This window comes from Cottoperca gobio, chromosome 1 (assembly GCF_900634415.1).
Source record: "Cottoperca gobio chromosome 1, fCotGob3.1, whole genome shotgun sequence".
Classification (NCBI taxonomy): Eukaryota; Metazoa; Chordata; class Actinopteri; order Perciformes; family Bovichtidae; genus Cottoperca; species Cottoperca gobio.
This window is the reverse complement of record NC_041355.1, coordinates 4,666,092-4,684,183: the sequence shown is the minus strand read 5'-3', so window position 1 is coordinate 4,684,183 and position 18,092 is coordinate 4,666,092. Positions and strand designations below refer to the sequence as shown.

The 18,092-nt window shown below is 42.1% G+C and overlaps 1 protein-coding gene across 3 annotated transcripts in view; it reads left to right on the top strand.

Annotated features, from left to right (window-relative positions):
* Positions 1-247: 247 nt before the first annotated feature.
* Positions 248-18,092, top strand: part of znf827 (zinc finger protein 827) — a 63,811-nt gene continuing 45,966 nt past the window's right edge. For all 3 annotated transcript variants that reach the window (XM_029450337.1, XM_029450264.1, XM_029450421.1), the window contains exon 1: positions 248-642. In XM_029450337.1, coding sequence (XP_029306197.1) covers positions 600-642 — 43 coding nt within the window. In that variant the 5' untranslated portion in view covers positions 248-599. The remainder of the gene's footprint in view (positions 643-18,092) is intronic.

Here is an 18,092-nt window from a genome sequence, read left to right as displayed (position 1 = left end):
TTATTTTTGAAGGAAATTAAATAGATTCCGTTAATGTATTCGACTCGATCAATATGGTCTCTCTGCTGATTTATACCCTCTTTGCTTTTTTTTTTTTTTTTCAAATACATTTTCTTTTCAGCAATACACCCTGAAAGCTTGGGGGCACCTTGTCCGTTCGCTGCTCTCGGGGGCGAGCTCCTCGAATGTGTGCGTGCGCGCAAGAGCGTGTGTTTGAGTGTGTGCGAGAGCGTGTGAATGTGTGTGAGTGAGTGAGTGAGTGAGTGTGAGTGTGTGTATGTGTGTGTGTGTGTGTGTGTGTGCCTGCGCGCGTGTGTGTGTCTGCTCTGCTGTTGCTGCCCTTTGATCCCTGCATTAGTGTTAGTTAGGGGCTCGGAGACACACTTGCACCGAGAGCAGCCATAGTCAAGACACGGCAACAACAACAGCGGCACCTCCTCCGCCTGTGTTCCCATTCCCCAACAATACACTTTAAACCGAGCAAAGCCAGGTGCACGACCAAGTCCCTGCCATCACTGGCGCCTCCAGTCTCAATGGGAAAAACCTTTTTTCTTCTTATCCCTAAACAAGGACGAGAATGTGATTAAAAACGGGGGAAAATGCCAAGGAGGAAGCAGGAGCAACCCAAGCGCCTGCCTTCACGTAAGTCCTTCACTCGATTTGTTGCATTTTAACGGCTCTCCGTGTGTTTTGCGCAGTAGTTTAGGGTTAAAGAGGTGAAACAGACAAAAGACTCGGCGTAGGTTATTTCTCCCTTTTTAGGTCCGAGCGAGGCAGCCATGTTGTTGGCGATGGGTAACGTTAAGCTAAGGCAGTGAGTGGATAAAATGATACGTGGCTTTATTAAAGAGTATAATCGATAAGAAGGTCCGGTTCCGCTAAAAGGTTGCGGTCAGTTGGCATATGTGTCGGTTATGTGTGTGTGTGTGTGTGTGTGAGGAATAACGGCCGAGCGTTTTTTCGGTAATGTGTTCGCCTCTGCTTGCTCGCTTTTCGGGTAGAAAGGGGAGGATCTGGGAGTCTGGCCGCAATAAAATGAAGGGTCAGTCGGATCAGACAAGCCAGAGTCTGGCTACCCGTACCCTAGTGTTCCTAGTTAGCAATAGCGCTATCTAGCAACGCTCGGTAAACTTCATTTCCTCGGTGTTAAACGTGTAACTTTCGCCTCATAGTTTTTTTTGCTGCTCCAAATCGCGGAACCGAATTTGTTCGCGCTTGTTTGTCGTCGACTTTTAAAAAGTGGTGGAGAGATTTTTTTTTTTTTTTCAACCCCCAAAAGCGAATGTATTTTTTTTTTTTTTCTACCCCTCCCCAGTCTTGTATGCAGGCTATGTCAGAGCCATGGTCGGTCACCTGAAGTTCAGGGTTTTTCCCCCCCCCCCCCTTCCCTTTGCAGCCATTCATTGCAGACAGACTACGATCAATAACGCGGTTAGAGAAGGGGAAACGACAGCTCCTGCTCGTCTGCGTTGCTTTATAATAACGCTGCAGCAGAAACACATTGTTATTTCCGTGTTGTTGATTTTTTTTTTTTTGGGTTGGAGGTTGGTTTTACTTTTGTACATTTGACCCTCCGTATCTTGGTTGTTCGTATTGTGCCTTTTATCAGTCCAGATAATGAAAAACCTGCGATAACACACTCCGGCCACTAGAGGATTGCTTAGATGGTGGTTGGGCAATGACAACGACTATTAAAGGAATTATCCGAGAGTGACATTTTCTGCTCAATTCCTGCGTAATAAAACTGCTCAATTAGTCATATTGGTATGCAAATGTGATGAATAATTGAGTGATTCATCTTTAAATCAACGACGTCTTGATGCATTTATCTTATGACACCATCTTCGTCATTTCTTAAATGTCAGACCATGCCAGCTGTTCATCATGGCCAGCCACCATATTAAAAAAAAAGGCTCTTTAAGTTGTCTCTTTTACTCTGCTTACTTGCATAGTTTTCTTTTTATCATTTCAAAGGGTTTGAGGAATGAATGAGCTCCTGCTTCACCTGTCAGTTTAGTATTTCTGACAGATTAAATCAAATGTACATTTACAGAGTAATCCCTGTAGCTTCACACACTATACACACATGCTGTTTTTTATTTCGTGGTAATATTACCTGATATACTGCTCAGGTGCTTGACTTAGGGTTGAACTTGGGAAATGGCAGAGGTTGGCTGGGAGGCATAGAGGTGGAGACTGGGTGACAGTAGTGAGTGAGTGTGTGTGTGTGTGTATGTATATGTGTGTGTGACTGAGTGACAGGGAGACATTTGGACGGCGATATGCTGCATAAGGAGTATGTAAGCTATATGAATGAACTGCACAGAACAGGGTCATGATATTTATATATCATATATTTATATATATATAACCCACTGCAGCCTTTTACTACCACTCTTCATACCAAAGCTTCTTTTAGGCAGCATGTCCACTGCATGTTTCCCTCATTGGTTAGCAAAATCTGTGTTTTATGAAGTGTATTTAGTATTCAGTGTACTCATAAAATACATGCAGAAGTGTGTTATTTCAGTGCCTAAAACAGGGTGGCCTTCTCCTGAATTTCCCTTTTTGTTAAAGGCATTCATACATGATTAGATGGATAATACAGTATGGAGTACAGTAAAGCCCAGTGAAGTCCCAATTAAGAAAAAAGTGTCTTTGTTACGTGGAGTGAGTCACTGTGTTTCAATGGGACTTCCTGGTTACAAAAACAGGGACACGAAACTCGATAGGTTTTGTGATATTATTCAGTATAGCTGAAAATAAATATATTTTATGTTGTTGTGTAGAAGACCTACACTCATTGTTTTAGCACATACTGTAGTTGCCCACTTAGGTTTACTGCATTTGATTAGTTTATTTTCACAATCCAACTGTAACATGGATTTCTTTCTTTCCTAAGCCCTGCTTAATAATGATAAGAATATTTAAGCACAGGCTTTGTTAGTTCTAGATACAAAAAAATGATAGGCTAAACCAAAAAAATCACTAACGTATAAGAAATGGTGAGATCTAACAATTAAATTGCATGAGGTTGTATTTACTGAAGCTGTATTTCACACAGCGGTCTCATTATACTGTCTGGATCAGTCGAACATGAAGTTCAATATTTTCCATCTTTTGGGCAAGAAAACCAAAGTTAGCCAATGTCAACCTTTCAATTAAGGTGCTTTTGTAATTGGTCTGAAACTAAAATATACCCCTCACCCACGCATCTGAAATCTGAAATGTGTAGGCGCTACACTGGAGCACTACTGTGCCTGTGTTCCTGGATTTAAATGAAAGCCTTTTTTCTTTTCTGATATAGGAGTTCTTTCCCTCCTCAGTCAACAAACTGTCAACGGAAAGTATGAATTTGTCAGAAGCTTTTTGCGCTTTGTTTTGGATCTTCCCACTCTAGAATGGAAGTGTCACCTCATGCCATTCTCTGTCAGTCTGTGTGTTTTCATTATTCAGCCAACAACACCCTGGTAGTGTGCCAGCCAACGAGCACAATATCGAGCTTCAAATCTCTTCATCTGTGGTGAAAAAGGGCAAGCTAATACACTGGCTTTAATGCTGGAGGTGCTTTATCTTAGCACAGACCCAGATATATGGCCTGTGTAGCCCAGTGTGCACTGTCCTATTGTCTGTGGCACAGCTTGTGAGAGGAGACTACTCCTTAAGTGTGTGTGTGTGCACGGCACGCACATGTGAAAGTGAACAGGCAACCCGTGTGTGTGTGTGTCTCTCTCTGTGTGTGTGTTTGTAGGTACATAAGCCGGCTATGGAGGTCACAGTACAGTATGGCGCCTTCACTCTGACAAGTAAACATGACCTTTAGTGCCACAATGAAAACTGCCATTCTTTATGACCTTGCAGTGTGTTATTGTTGGTGTAATTTTGCTGCCTTATTATTCACTCTTTAAAGTAGAGTTAGTGAAAATGCTTATACGGTTCAATGTTTTGTGATGGTGACTTTGTGATTTCAAAAATGACATTGAACTAGTTCGAATAGGTCAAAAATATTCAGTGTTGTTCGGCATAATATATTCCAAAATGTACATATTAAAGTCTGCTGTCGTTAGTCCCCTTAACATCTCTCCAGCAGTCTTTAAAAGTAAGTGGGTGAGTATGATAGAAATATAGACTGAGATGGAGTCCAAATCATAAAGAGCACAACCTTAAGTGTACTGGGAGGCACATTTGTATTCTGCCTACTTGTACACTGGTAATCTACATTTGAGATGGAGAGATAATTAACATTTCTACACTGATATCGGCTCCTCTTCGTCAGCCAATAGCTGACTGACTGGGTGGCTCTCTACCTTACTGTAATGGCTGGTCACTGGCTCCCTTCCACTTGCTATGATTATAATGACCTTGGTGGGGCTGGGGCTCAAAAAACATTGGATTAAGGGGAAAGGAAAATTAGAGGAGGTTTCCATTTCGCTCTTGGCATAAAATTTGTGAGGTATTTCTGCCAAGAATCCCGTACCTCACCACCACCGCTACGTCCCCCCAAGTTGATGGGGCTTGGGTGCTCTGGCGGTGTCGGGCGAGTGGAGCTCAAGCGAATAATGATACACAGGCTTTAATTTAGAAATGAATTAAAGGGCAGGGGAAAGGTGGTGGATGCCTCGCTCACCACACACACACTGTCACCGAGAGCAGAGAAACCTGCTTCTAGGGAGCATTCAGTGGCCAAACTGGACTCTGGCTTTTGCTTGATAGTAAATGAAAACACCAATGTGAATAAAAGGTTCAATGGGCCTGGCTAAGCCTTGGGGTGTGGGTATTATACACACGCGTTTGCTACCCTTATTTGCTACGTTCGACAATTGGCGAGGAACATAAATACCTGCTTGGTTTATCATCATGTCAGTGATACGTCTCAAGGGTAATACAACTTTAAATATAAATGTTTGTTAGGAATCAAAGATCTCTCTGGGTCTGTAGGTTATCCAAGAATAACATGAGATTCTTCATCTTGTATTGTTAGCTGTTAGCAGCCGGTGGACGGCACAGTGTTGCTCGCCTCACTAACGTTAACAGAGCTACGAGCTTTGTTTTTGGCGACGGTAAATTAGAATGTTATCATGGTGTGTTCAAATGTAATCTTGTAAAATGTAATTTTTTTTGGAGAGAAACTTGAATAAATACATTTGTTTAAAGGAGATGTTTTCACAGCAATATAAAAAGGATATTAGAAAGGGAATTATGACGTGTTAAACATCCTTACACTAGCTCTAAGCAGCTTATAATACATAAATAATATTACTAATGGCAAGATTTTCTTCAATCAAAGCAAATACTTAATTATTTAATATATTAAAGATGTTTCCTAATCATTTGAATTGTATGTTTTTATTGCAAAGAACCACTATAGATGACAATAAAGTAAGAATAAAATAAAATACTCTTTTTGCACCTAACAATTTATCAGAAATTGATAAGGAAATCTGTATCAATTAAAATCTTATTTATTCCTGTCCCTACATATTTCCCATATCTCCTCTAGAGATGTAATAGTCCGATACAACTTTCTAACATCTAATAACTCCAATAAGAATGGCCGATCATTTCCACAAGTCACAGCTTCAGTGAAATGTGATTCTTGTATATATCGGGACAATAAGTTTAAAGATTCACAACTGCTTTTTTTTGGTAGGGGTGGTAACACTATTTGTATTAATATAAAATAGTTCCCTACAGGACTTTAACCTCAGTACACCCTTTGAACTGAATAATGCAGACTGTCTCATCAGAAGAGCTTCCATGTGCTAGTTGTCGGCTGTTAGCTAAGCTATGTTAGTCCAGGTCCAACCCATCTATCTAACTTAGCTTAAACAGTATGGCAAAAGTAAATGAGAAGCCAGCCAGAGCTTGAAGACTGTCCCATTTTTATTATATCTCCTGTTTAGGAGCATTGTTTATTCCTTGTAAATTATAGCAACCCCTGGCAACAAGTAGCGGCTCAGACACAACCTGTGTGTCTATGTTGTTCAACTGTAGTTGGCGTAAAGATATTTGTGATTTGTAAAATGGACTTGACTTACACCTCTGAATTGTTTCTCTTATCTTGTCTTATAAAACACACCATTTCCTGATCACAACACATGTGAGGTCACTGGAAGGAGACCCGAGTGTTTAATAATTCAGCAACACAAATGTGTTTTTGGCAGAAGAGCTGGTAAAGTTTTTATATGTGCATGTAAGAGGCTAGATGTGTGTCCCAGAAGTCTAAAGTAGTTCCTCACTCATTTTCACGTTGTGGTCGATGGCTTTCCGGGCCTGCTTTGATTGTTTCTGATAAATTGATCAAGAATGATTGTGATTGGTGGTTCGCTGTGCATACAGAGCCTGCGTGTCACTCACTAGCAACCAACTCTTGTAGATTAATCATAGAAAATGAGAACTGTGCACAATTTTCCTTTTTTTTGTATCGAGCAGCAAAAGAAAGTTTGCTTACTTGACATTGCACGTCCTGCAATGTGACGCGTGCGCATATTGCGATGTCGATGCTGAAATGCTATATTGTGCAGCCCTATAGCGAACCCAACAGCTGCTCACATATGTAATGTGTGTGTGTATATATAGACACATATTTCACCATTTATAATATATGTATTTGATTGTTAAATGTTATTGTGTCCCATAATAATGTATATTTACAGTGGGAGTAGGTTTCACTTACCTGGGACCAGGTATTTCATCTGAATACCTTTTTTTTGAATACAAACTGAAATGGGTTTGTAGCACCGGTTATCAAAAAGAAGATTCTTGGTGTAGTTTACTGGTTCTTTTATCAACCTTTGCCTGATTTAAAACTTTATTTAGTTAATTGTTTGCTGTTGTTTGTGTTGGCATGCAGCTGCAAACACTAAACACTGATGCATAATCTATTTATACTCGGGTGTTCTCAGTGCAAGTACCAACAACTTCCATACGGTCCTGCATTTACCAGGGATGTTGGCAAACATAGTTGCTCTTCCTAGTTTGCAGTGTATTGCTTGTCTGTTTGCATCAGGAAAAAAAACAGACTTCTCAAATGTTGCATCCTGTCTCTTCATTTCTTTCCGAGCATCTTCAGTTACTTAACTTAATATCAATAACTTAAATTGAAATGCACTGTGGAAATGTGTTTGTTCTTCAAATGTTTGTTATCTAATTATTTCAAAGTGCCTTCTCTAAGCAGAAAATCTTCCTGCAGCACAAAACTCAGTAACAGTGTTCTTCCTAAAACCTCCAGTCCAGTACCTGCCTGCCTGGTCTCAATCAGAACCCCCTCTGTGTGGAATGGAAGTGCCTCAGCCTTGGTAACGATTTTTCCCGTGTTGACAAGTCACAACATGGAGATCTACAGCTCGGAGAGCAGCCCTTTGGCTACGTAGAGCCCTGCTTGCACTGAGTAATAGCAATCTCACAGGAGTAGCAGGCTTTCAGCTGGCAGCAGTTCATACGGAACAGCTCGCCGGTGCAGCTGGGAAAGACAGAGCAGAGTGGAGAGGGAGAGAGGAGCTGGTGGTGGAAGCAGTGGAGATGGAGGGAGGGAGGAAGTGGAGAGGAAGAGCTGTTAAGAGCTTTGGGCGGTTTCTCTGTTGTTGTACCACACAAGTGCATCCAGGCCCTGCAGGACAAGCCTTTAACAGGCATGAGGGATGGAGAGCATGAGAGGAGAGGAGGAGGAGGAGGCGGCGGCAGTGGAGGAGGTGGTGGTGGTCTGGGGAGCTGAAGCCGGCCAGTCGTGCCAGACGCCCGCTCTAAACAGGGATGTGATTTATTGTTGGACTCTGTCTCACGTTTCACTCCTAGAAAGACAAATTACATTGAACAGAGATAAAGAACTTCCTCAATCGTCTTAGTAGAAAGACCATCGCCTGTGGGCTGTGAAGATTTTTGTTTTGGAGCATGTGGTACATCTTTAACTAGTGTGTGAAATAGAGAATTTCTTGGCATACGGTGGCATCAGTTTCTCTGTTCTATGGATTCTGCTTTAGTTACTCCCTAAAAACCTAATGTTTTAACATATTGTACATTAACTGTCCATAAAGCTGCTTTTTGAAACATATTAATCCTGGATAGGTCATCGGAGTATGTATATTTTTGCCAGGGGGGCTTAAAATGGCTTTTGGCCCACATGTTGATCTTTGTCGCCCTCGCTGAATGCACTCTGCACAGCGCAGTGCTATGAGATGACCTCACTTCCTGTGTGGGTAGAGTAGGGCAGGAGGCCTCTTACACACACACACACGCATGCACACAGACTCTCTCTCTCAAGCACAGCCCGGCTCTAGTTAGCCTTCAGTGCACTAGCATGGCTAACCCCTCTCTCCTCTTGGCGTGGAAGGGTTTCCACATTGCACATTTAGGCAGTCAAGAGCAAGGCACAGGCTAATGTCTTTAACTAGCCGGGCTAACAGTTATGTGTCTGCAGCTTTTTTGGAAGTAGGACCAGTTTTTATAGGGAGATTAAAAGAAGTAGAGATGAGGAGGGGGGGGGGGGGCTGTGACAGACACAGGATAGTAGGACCATAAGGCAGTGACAGCTCTCTAGGGAAACAATATATCACCTCTAAAAGGAAGTAGAAGTGTTTGGCTCCGGGACAAAAATCCTGAGAAGTTAAAATCATTGATGTGATGTCATCTCGGAGAAAGCTATTGTCAGTGCTGTGTGGGGTTATTTATGATGCTGGAAATGCAGGTGAGCGTCTTGACCAATTCTGTGTTGTAGAGGAGGCTTCCCGATTTGCACAATGTGCTCATAGCATCTCTTAGTGCATTAAACAAACCATGTGGCTCAGGTCTCATCCTTTCATTGTTTACCAAGGGCATTTGGTCACTTGAGTTTGTCCTTGTGATGCTAATGAGATTAGCTAATCACTGGATATTTCATTCCGAGTGAGGAGCCCTGTAGCTTATGGTACCTGTAAGAACCATAACCATACGTAGAAACAAATGAAGCTGGACAAATTAGCAGAGTACGATAATGAATGAATGAATGAATGAATGAATGGTTGCGGGTAGCTCGGCTCATGATTGCCCGTATGTTCCCAGCACACCCCATGAGTGTTTTGAATGGGGGCCATGTTGGTTCAGATTGCCATGTCATTAATCCCTCGTACTCTACAGGGGAGTGGTCAGCGGCAGATGTATTTGCACTTCCTCCAGAAGGTTTTCTAGATTAGCACAAATCCTCCCAGAAAAAAAACGTTTAAAAACCTCATTTGGCACACACAGCCAGACTTTGTGCTCATAGCTGGCCAAAGACAGCCATCCCACCCTCTACATCCATTCTCTCTGACTCCCCCGATTTTACTTTATCCCCCCCACCTTGTGGTTCTCTGAGTTTAGCCCCATGTCGATTTAGACAGGGCAGTGTAATTGTTTGGAAACTCGGTTCCATCATTTGCATGTAGCAAGCAGCCACTTTTCCAGTTTCAGTGGTTTGACCTTGTTGTACCTGCCAGCCAGAAATGAGATCATCAGAAGAGTAGACGAGAAGCTGACATCTCTCCTCCACCTACCCATGGCTTTAAGTGATGGTTGTCATAGCAATCATTATGCCACAGCACAGACTCAGTGGGTGAAGGATGGCTTTGAATGCGGCAGCCTCAGGTCACAACCTGGTTATGACGGAACAGATAGACCTATGAGGGTTGGTTGCAGTACACAGTCTGCAGAAAAGTAAACCACTGCATACATTGCATGTCAAGTTCATATAGATCTCAGGTGGGGGTTAAAATTATCTTTTTATACCTTGAAGAAAGCAAGGCAGGTATTGGTGTAACTGAGAAGGGAAGAGCAGCATGGGGCGAACAATGCCTCTCATTCCCATCAGCTGCCCTGGCCAGCATTTAACATGGAGATTGGAAACGGAATAAGCTCTCCCCCATTCTCCCTGGACCTGCATGTAAATGAGGTTAGCGGTTAGCTTTTCCTGCTGTGCCACAGCAATTCTTCTCACTCTCTTGCTCCCTTTTTTTCCCTTTTTTTTAAATAATGGCCTGAAAGTGCTCCCCCTTTCCTGGGGTAGGGACCAGGACCAATCCTGATTAGTGTCCCTGTCCTAAGTGACAGGCTAAAATCCAAGCAGGCACTGCCTTGGGCGCCTCTGCCAAATAGCCGTCAAAGCAATACCACCATAAAAAAAAAAAAGCCATCTTTACCCCCTCCCCCTCAATTCTCAAGATTCCCTCCCTCTTTCGTCTTCCTCGCTCCTCTGCTCATTCTCCCTTGCCGTCCATTCTGAGTGTCTCTAATAGACACTGCCTCCATCGCTCTAGCACACTGTCCCCTTACATACATGCATGCACATATAGAATTACCTCACACTCTTCCCCCACCTCCCACCGGACCTTTCTTTGTATCCCTGGGTGGACTGGCTGCTATAGAGCCGAGTGTCCCTTTTGCCAGTAGGGTGATTTACAAACAATACATGGACGCTGTACACACTCCCACCTTCCACCCTCCCACTCTCTCTCTCACTTCTCTTCCACAGACACACAATCACCTCAGTGAGGAGCTTCAGTATGCCAGAAAAACTACGCAGCAGGGTGATGGCCTGTTCTTTTCGCACTTGTTCCAAAGAATGTACCCTGTCTACTTGAGAATGCTAGCGCGACATCCATGTCTTGGTTGAACAAGGTTACTTTGTCAACCGGAAGACAAATGTATGGGATCTGACTTGTATGTCAAAAGGCTTTATAATTAGTCGTTTTTTAAACCACGTGAAATGGTAATCTGAGCTGTTGGAGACAGTTTATCCTGACATAAAGCAAATATTTAAGGCAGTTGTATTAGTTGAACAGTTTCGGGCATATGCTAATTACTTAGAAATTGTGATTTTCTTTTTTCTCCTTCTATGGTTTTGTCTCCATAGTAGCTGTGATAAAGTTGTTGTCATCACGCTGTCTTCTGGATTTGTTACTCTGCCAGTCTGTAGGAAACAGTGTATACACGACACCGTGTAAAACAACCACCGCAGCACAGCAAATTTATCTGGTTATGTCGATCAATTGTAATGCTACCAAGTGTGTTTTTAGATAAGCAAACCAGCAGTTGGCATTAAAGAAGTTGTGTTGTTGTGCCCATTTATATGTCTGAGGCATAAATTCTTGCATCTTTCACACATGGATGTAAGAACACCAAGGCCTTTTCTACGATATGTGGTGTTTTAAAGTGTGCTGCATGTGTTTGCCTGTATTCAGTTTCACAAAGAAGGATGCCACCCACATATGCCTATTCCTATGAGAGGGAACGGCTTGAGTCTTGATGAATATGAACCGCCCTTCCTAACAGAATCAAGAGATTGGTCCGTGTTGTTGTGTAGTATTCTGGCAATGAGCCCCATTTATCAAGCAACCTATGAAAGCTTTTTTTAATTACATTTTTTCAACAATTATGTTTTAAAAAAACGTCACAGTTAATCTATATAGGAGAGCTTTGTCTTTCCTTTTTTTAAGTCACTTTTAAGAGATTGTATTTTGTGTGTGTGTGTGTGTGTGTCAGCAGCAGTAGTCAAAAAAATGTAAACACAAGAATTTTACTTTTCAGTAATCCCTTAATGAAAATGATGCTAATTTATTCTCAATTAGTTTGAGAGACCATGCCATCTCAACAGCATCCCTCTGAATAGCCTACTGCTTAAAAAAAATAAAAAAATGAAAGGATTGTGTTTTGGCTGCTTACAGACAGACTTGGCATCTGGCTTTTATCAACAATAAATGTGTTGCATTATGATTCATGATATCAAATTTTGGATCGACTACGATTGCACTATATTGAAATGAAACAGTGTACTGTGCCTTTAGCATACAAGTAATAGTAATTTAACAATGCCCTAAAAAAGAAAAGAAGAAGAGTAGACTAAAGCAGTAGAGATTAGAATAGACAAAACGGTAAAACGCAACATGAAGATATTTGAAGAAATTATTTTGAGCACAATGTCTTGTCAGCAGTTTTAAATGCTGGGATTAGATTTATTGCTGCGGAGTAATACCCCTCACCGACGCCATGCTGTTAACGACCCCAACTCACTCATCTGTTTCGGGGGTTTCTTCCGTTCATTCCTGGGATGGAAACCTTTTGCTGCCAACCTTTTTTTTGTAAATACACAGGCAGTTGTTGTTTTGTGAAATGATGGCAGGAAATGTTCCCTCATTTACCAAGAAAGATTATATTCAATAAGAGCGAGACTGACCATGTGACTCACAGGACTGAATACCTTTTTTATTTTTTAATGATTTTTTTTCTCATTTAAAAAAGTGCAATCCTTTTTTTGTAGTGTGTAGTACTCTGATCCATAAATAGACATTGTAGCTGTTATTGTGAGTGAAATTATCTTTTTCGTATTCATTCAACAGAGAACTGTATATAAAATAGTTTTCAAAGAGGATGAAAACCTTGTCGGACATGTGATCTTTTTTTTTTTTTTAATGGCTGCTAAGATTATTTACCAGAGCTTGTAAAAAGGCACGAGTCATCTTTAACAAAAACACTGCAAGTAGAGAATAAGTCATTCATAATAAAATGAAACCTTTTGGCACAGCGTTTGACAGTAAAACCATACAGTAAAATGCTGACCCAGGGCCACTTGGACAATCTGGTAATCTGGTAATGCTGGTTTTAGTATTTCTCACCGTTTTGAACCTTGCCTCTCTGCTATTTCACAGGCCAACTGTCTTTGATGTTGTGTTATGTACCCAGTCAGAACAAATGCCACCTCCAGAGTTAGTCAGGGATCCAGTAGCTTGGACAACTATTTATAATGACTCATGCCATGAACACATCATTGTGCTGTTGTGATATTTATCACGCAGATTGTGCGTTTGCTCTTTTAGATGTTAGTGGGTTAAATCTGGCTGATTTTTAAACGGAGGCTTTACTGACCACAAATGCACATGATATCCAAGACCGGCACTTGCAGCAAATTCACCCATGAATACAATAAGTGAGCCGCTATTTGTGTCTTTTTTTTCCTATCTTGATTTGATGAATGTCATCTTTCAAGGTCAGAAATCATAGCCATCACACAGGGGAGTACAATATCACAGTATAATGTAGGTGGCTCCTGTGGTAACCCAATGAGCAGGACTGTTTGATTGGTGGCAATATTCAATATTATTTTTGTATCGATGTGATGATTATCCAAAAACAAACATTCCTGTCTGGTTATTTTATGGATCAGAACTTGGTAATTGACCAATAGCTGCCATTGATAACAGTTGGCTATGTTGGAGGCCAATGGCTTTTATTTTGAAGGGGATGTTCTTCACGTCACCATACGCAGAAGTTGCCCAAGTCACCCATTGTGATTGGCAGTCAGCATTTGCATCTTATATTTGCAACTGAAATCGACTGCAGAATTAGATTAAGAAAGAATTCAGGCATGTTATTACAGACCACCCAAGGCAAAATAGAGGAGAGGCATATTGAAAGGATACCTTCACAGGGGCTGTATAACATTAACTTAATAAGCACACAGTTTTCTAAATAAAACGTGTAGTAAACTCAAAATATATTTTTATCAAATCTGTCCACAGAAGTCCAGAATACATCTGTTTAATATTTGGTTTTTGGCCCGTATGACAAATTATGCCAGGTGTCTATATACCTTGAGGCTTTTTTTGGCCCCACATTTACACACCACTGACTGTCCAGTACATTGTTGACTCTTATGGCCTTTTTATTTTTAAGATATATTTGTTTTCATTATTTGTTAAAGTTCTCCCAATTCATAAAGTTATTGGCGTGTTTGCTTGTGCCATTTGGCGAGTGCATGGAAAAAGTGACGTTAAACCCGACAACGTCATCAAAAGGTTGATGTTTTGTGGAAGTGGACAACTTGGGAAGTCCTTTTTATCTGGGATGGCACATGAATGCACCAATCTGGAGGCTTTTTCAGCAAAGTTCTGATTCTACAGTTGCATTTCATTGTAGACGTTTGCAGAAGACAAATACTAAATACACAAACATGATTTTGAAAGTCTCTGATAGTATGGCGCAGTGATCAGATCGTGACTACCCTTTGCCCCTTCAGTTGAAATGGGGATTGGTAGACAGAGATGGGATTTGACAGTCTCATGTGTATAGATGTTTCAAACGTTTTGAAGCTGTTTTTTGGGACTCTGACAGCGAACATTGGCCCATTTTCACTCACCAATTAGGGTCATTAGCTGGATACTGCAGTTTGCCTCAAGCCTGGGCTGTAGATTCATGCTAGAATGATATGCTTAATCATTTAGTGAGATGTTTTGTGTTCAACTACAGAGGGTGTTGTGAAGTGAGATATTAAAAAAAAGGCCATATTCTGTATATATCTATTTGTAGTTGATTGATGACTCATACAGGCATTGGTGTAATGATCTCACACCATATTTAAACATTTGCACCATGATGCTGTTGCATGTGAAAGGGAAATTGATTCTCTTCAGGAATGCGGGACGAAAAAATGTAAATAACCGTAACGGCAGGAGCCACATTAACGACACAGCCCGCTGCAATCGAACTAAATTCATATCCTGTGCTACTTGGCAGGCAGAAAAAATCTGGGTTTTAGTTTTGAAAAACAGGTTTGTTTTATCACAACTTTTCTTCAGATGTCACAGCGTTAGAGACACACAATAAATAATATTGTCGTTATACAACTGTTACCATGACGCAGTAATACAAACGCATGGTCTGTCCAAAGCAGTTGCTGAATTCTTTCAGGGAGGAAAATAAAGTCACAATCAGATTTAGTTTATCTCTTTTTAATCAAACATCTTCGTAATATGTCAGTTTATGCTGCAAAGATGCAATAAACATACCACATCTCTCCCTCCAGCAGTTTAGGTCTATAGCTTTGATGACACATCTGAGGTTATGAGCAAGATTTTTTTTTATTTTAGTTTTTTTATTTTACATGAGATGCTATAAATGGAAGGGAAAAATAAACCAGGGGGTAAAGTGCACTTCATCTGCAATGAGGAATTTCAGAGGTCTGGGGCTCTGTCGTCTCATTCTCTTCCAAGAACACTTCTCCTTCCTGTTTCACCTCTGGCATGCCGCCCAAAGTGCCCACAAACCACGGAGGCCAAGGCTGAAAATACACAGATGGTAATTTGCACTACATTTCAATACGACTCAACCGCCATTATATATAGCCCTGCTGCCTGAACCCTGATCCTCAGCGAGAGTATCGCCTCACCTCAGATTCCAAATAAAAGATGAGCTTTTTACGTCTTTGTCACAGACTACTAGTTGTACGGGATGAGGAGAGAAATATTTCTCATAATATTTAAATGTCTAACATGAACCTCGATTAATACACAGGAGGATTTATTTTCCTGGATCAAGACTTCATGTCAAGATAATTAATTGCTAAAAGGAATGTTTAATGGTTTAGTTTATTCTTGCATGGAAGAAAAATTGGTGTCAGTTTTTCAACTAACTGAAATTAAAGGCCTTGACAGCTACTATATAATTAACTACACGGTATACTGTTTGCATGTATATAGAAGTGCGGCTTTTCAGAGTTTTAATTCAATTTAGGTTAATAATGTAAAAGGAGTGGTTTTACTTCCCAACACAAGGCAAGCGTGTCACACCATCACCGAGTTCATCAAAAGCAAACCAGTTACCTGCTTCGTTGTATCACATGGACCTATAGGGATCACTTGTTGGTTGTCATGTTTCATCAACTTCCTAATGGAAATAACATGATGGATAAACGTTGGATGTAGCTCCTGCAAAAGACAGCATTTAACAGATTGATGGCGTATAATTTCATTTGATGGCGGGGGGGAGGGGGGTTATGTGTGTGTATGTCTGGTAGCTCCCACACACCCAGCTGGATTTATTTCGAGCATCTGCGTTTAAAAAAAAATCTTTAATATTTGTGTTCCTGGTTATGGAGACTGGAGAAAGACTGAAAGGGATGAAGGGAGCGATATACAAGGGAAGGAAGAAAAAAAGAAACACGCAAGTGTGAAAGAGATCAAGCAAGTGAGAGATTATGGAAAAGGAAAGAGAAGCGATCCTGACCCAGTGTGTCCCAATTAATGGAATTACCTTCCTCCTCGGGAGGACTGTTAGTCATTTGCAGAGACGCGAGCCCGCCAGTAGAGCGTCTCTCCCACCATATTGTCCAGCAGGCGCTAATAAGGCAGCATTGACCGTCGGGCGTGCTCATTAGCATGGCCCGCGGCCGTGGCAATCCCCGCCAGGTCCCAGCCGGACACTTAATTACCGCTGTGGCTCCTTCTTCACTACATCCATACTCTGTGCCTCCTTCCGATGCCCTCACCCCCTGTTCTACCTCTTTAACCCAGCCCCAAAGACGCACGCATGCACACACATTACCCTCTCCCAGTCATAGCAGGGAAAATGTAAGACTATTCATTTTGCCGATGTACATGTCTTGGTATGTTGTGGCAGTCTTTTATGCTATTTCACTTTTTATGGCTTTGTGGTCAGCAATCTGGGCGATTTTGAGTGATTCCCTGACCTGCACTTCTTCTCTCTAGCTTGTGCTCCCTCTCTCTTTGACTCTCTTACTCTCATTGCTATATTAGCTCGTGGGCATGACTCTCATTTTGACATCGGCGCAGTATTGATGCACCCCTGTCCAGGCTTAATCGGCTAATGGCCTCCTCTTCTTTCCTGCCCAGCCCTCCCTTCGCCATCCCTTCGCCATCCCTCTATCTGTCCCTTCCTTCCTTCGCCTTCCCGTCTCCTCTCCCCCTACCCTGTTCAGGCCTGGGGTCAGTGAGGCCAATTTTCATGCCTGGCTAAGTCACAGAATAGCTTTGTGTGTGTGTGTGTGAGAGAGAGAGAGGAGAGAGAGAGAGAGAGAGAGAGAGAGAAGAGGGAATATGTTAGTCAGCAGCCTCACACAAGTCATGTGGTGGGTGACCTCCTGACCTACCTTTACTCCAGTCCCTTGCTCTTCTCTCTCTCTTCCCTAACTCTCCCCTTAACCAGCGATCATTCTGTTTGACGAGGAGAACTGTCTGGCTCTCTTACTAAACTCTAATGTATGTGCGTGCACACACGCATACATGAACCCCTCTCTGACCTAGAAAAGCCACGGCCAAAATAATCCTGCCAAGTTCACGATTGGAGAATGTTTACAGCGCTGCGTGGTGAAACATTGAACACGTACACTACCTGTAATGTCCAACTGTTTTTAGCTGTAGTTACTGGCTGTGAGCTCCTTTTTTTTCCTCCTTTTTTTGTGACCGGTTAACACAACACAAAGGTTTCCAAACACTGTAAGTTACAGAGGTGCTACATCAAAAATGTTTTAGCTGCTCAGTCTACATCTCTGCTAAAGCTCAAGCAGTTTATTTAGCCAATCTCGAAGCCTCACAGCCTTCTCTTTACATGGCCTCAGCGTGCACTTTGACTTGTTATGGCTCTGTCTTTGTCTATAATGTGGTGGCGCTATACATCTCTGTGGCCCAGAGAAAAAATCCCCCGCTGCTGCACCACTGAATCACCCGTGTGTGAGTGATAACAGATCCAGACTGCTGAGCACCCCGCAGCTGTTTGTCTCAACATGCAAGTCATCCCCGCCATTACACCACTAAATGGTTCCCTTTCAGTGGCAGACGCTTGCCGCCTCGGCCCGTATCTCCACGTTTCCATCACTTGGGGTGGTTGCAGTTACTGTCGCAGAGCCAGCCACCGTATTTGGAGGCAAAGCAGTTGAATGTGTGTCAGAAATGCAGTGGGGGGAAGACTTGAACATTAAATCACATTCTCCGCTGTGGGTTTGTAGTCTAAACGAATGTATGCATATGTAAGCACCCGTGCGTGTGGCGTGCATACAGCAGCAGTTGTGAGAACAGAGCTCGGACCAAGCCCCCTTAGAGCTTGGGCCAGAGACCGTGACCTTGGAAAATGTCATTCCGCCTACAAGGGGTGGCTCGCCTGTGACACACAAAGCCATGGTAGTGAAGTGCATTAGTGCACTGTAGCACTCTGACAGAAGCCTAGTGGTATAGTGTTGCGTTCAGCTGTACCTACGGTTTAAGAGTGAAACTAGGAAGCAAGAGAGTTCAGCCTCAAAGCTGAGACCTTGGGTCTGCAATCTAGTGATTTCCCTCTAACCACATTACAGCCATTAG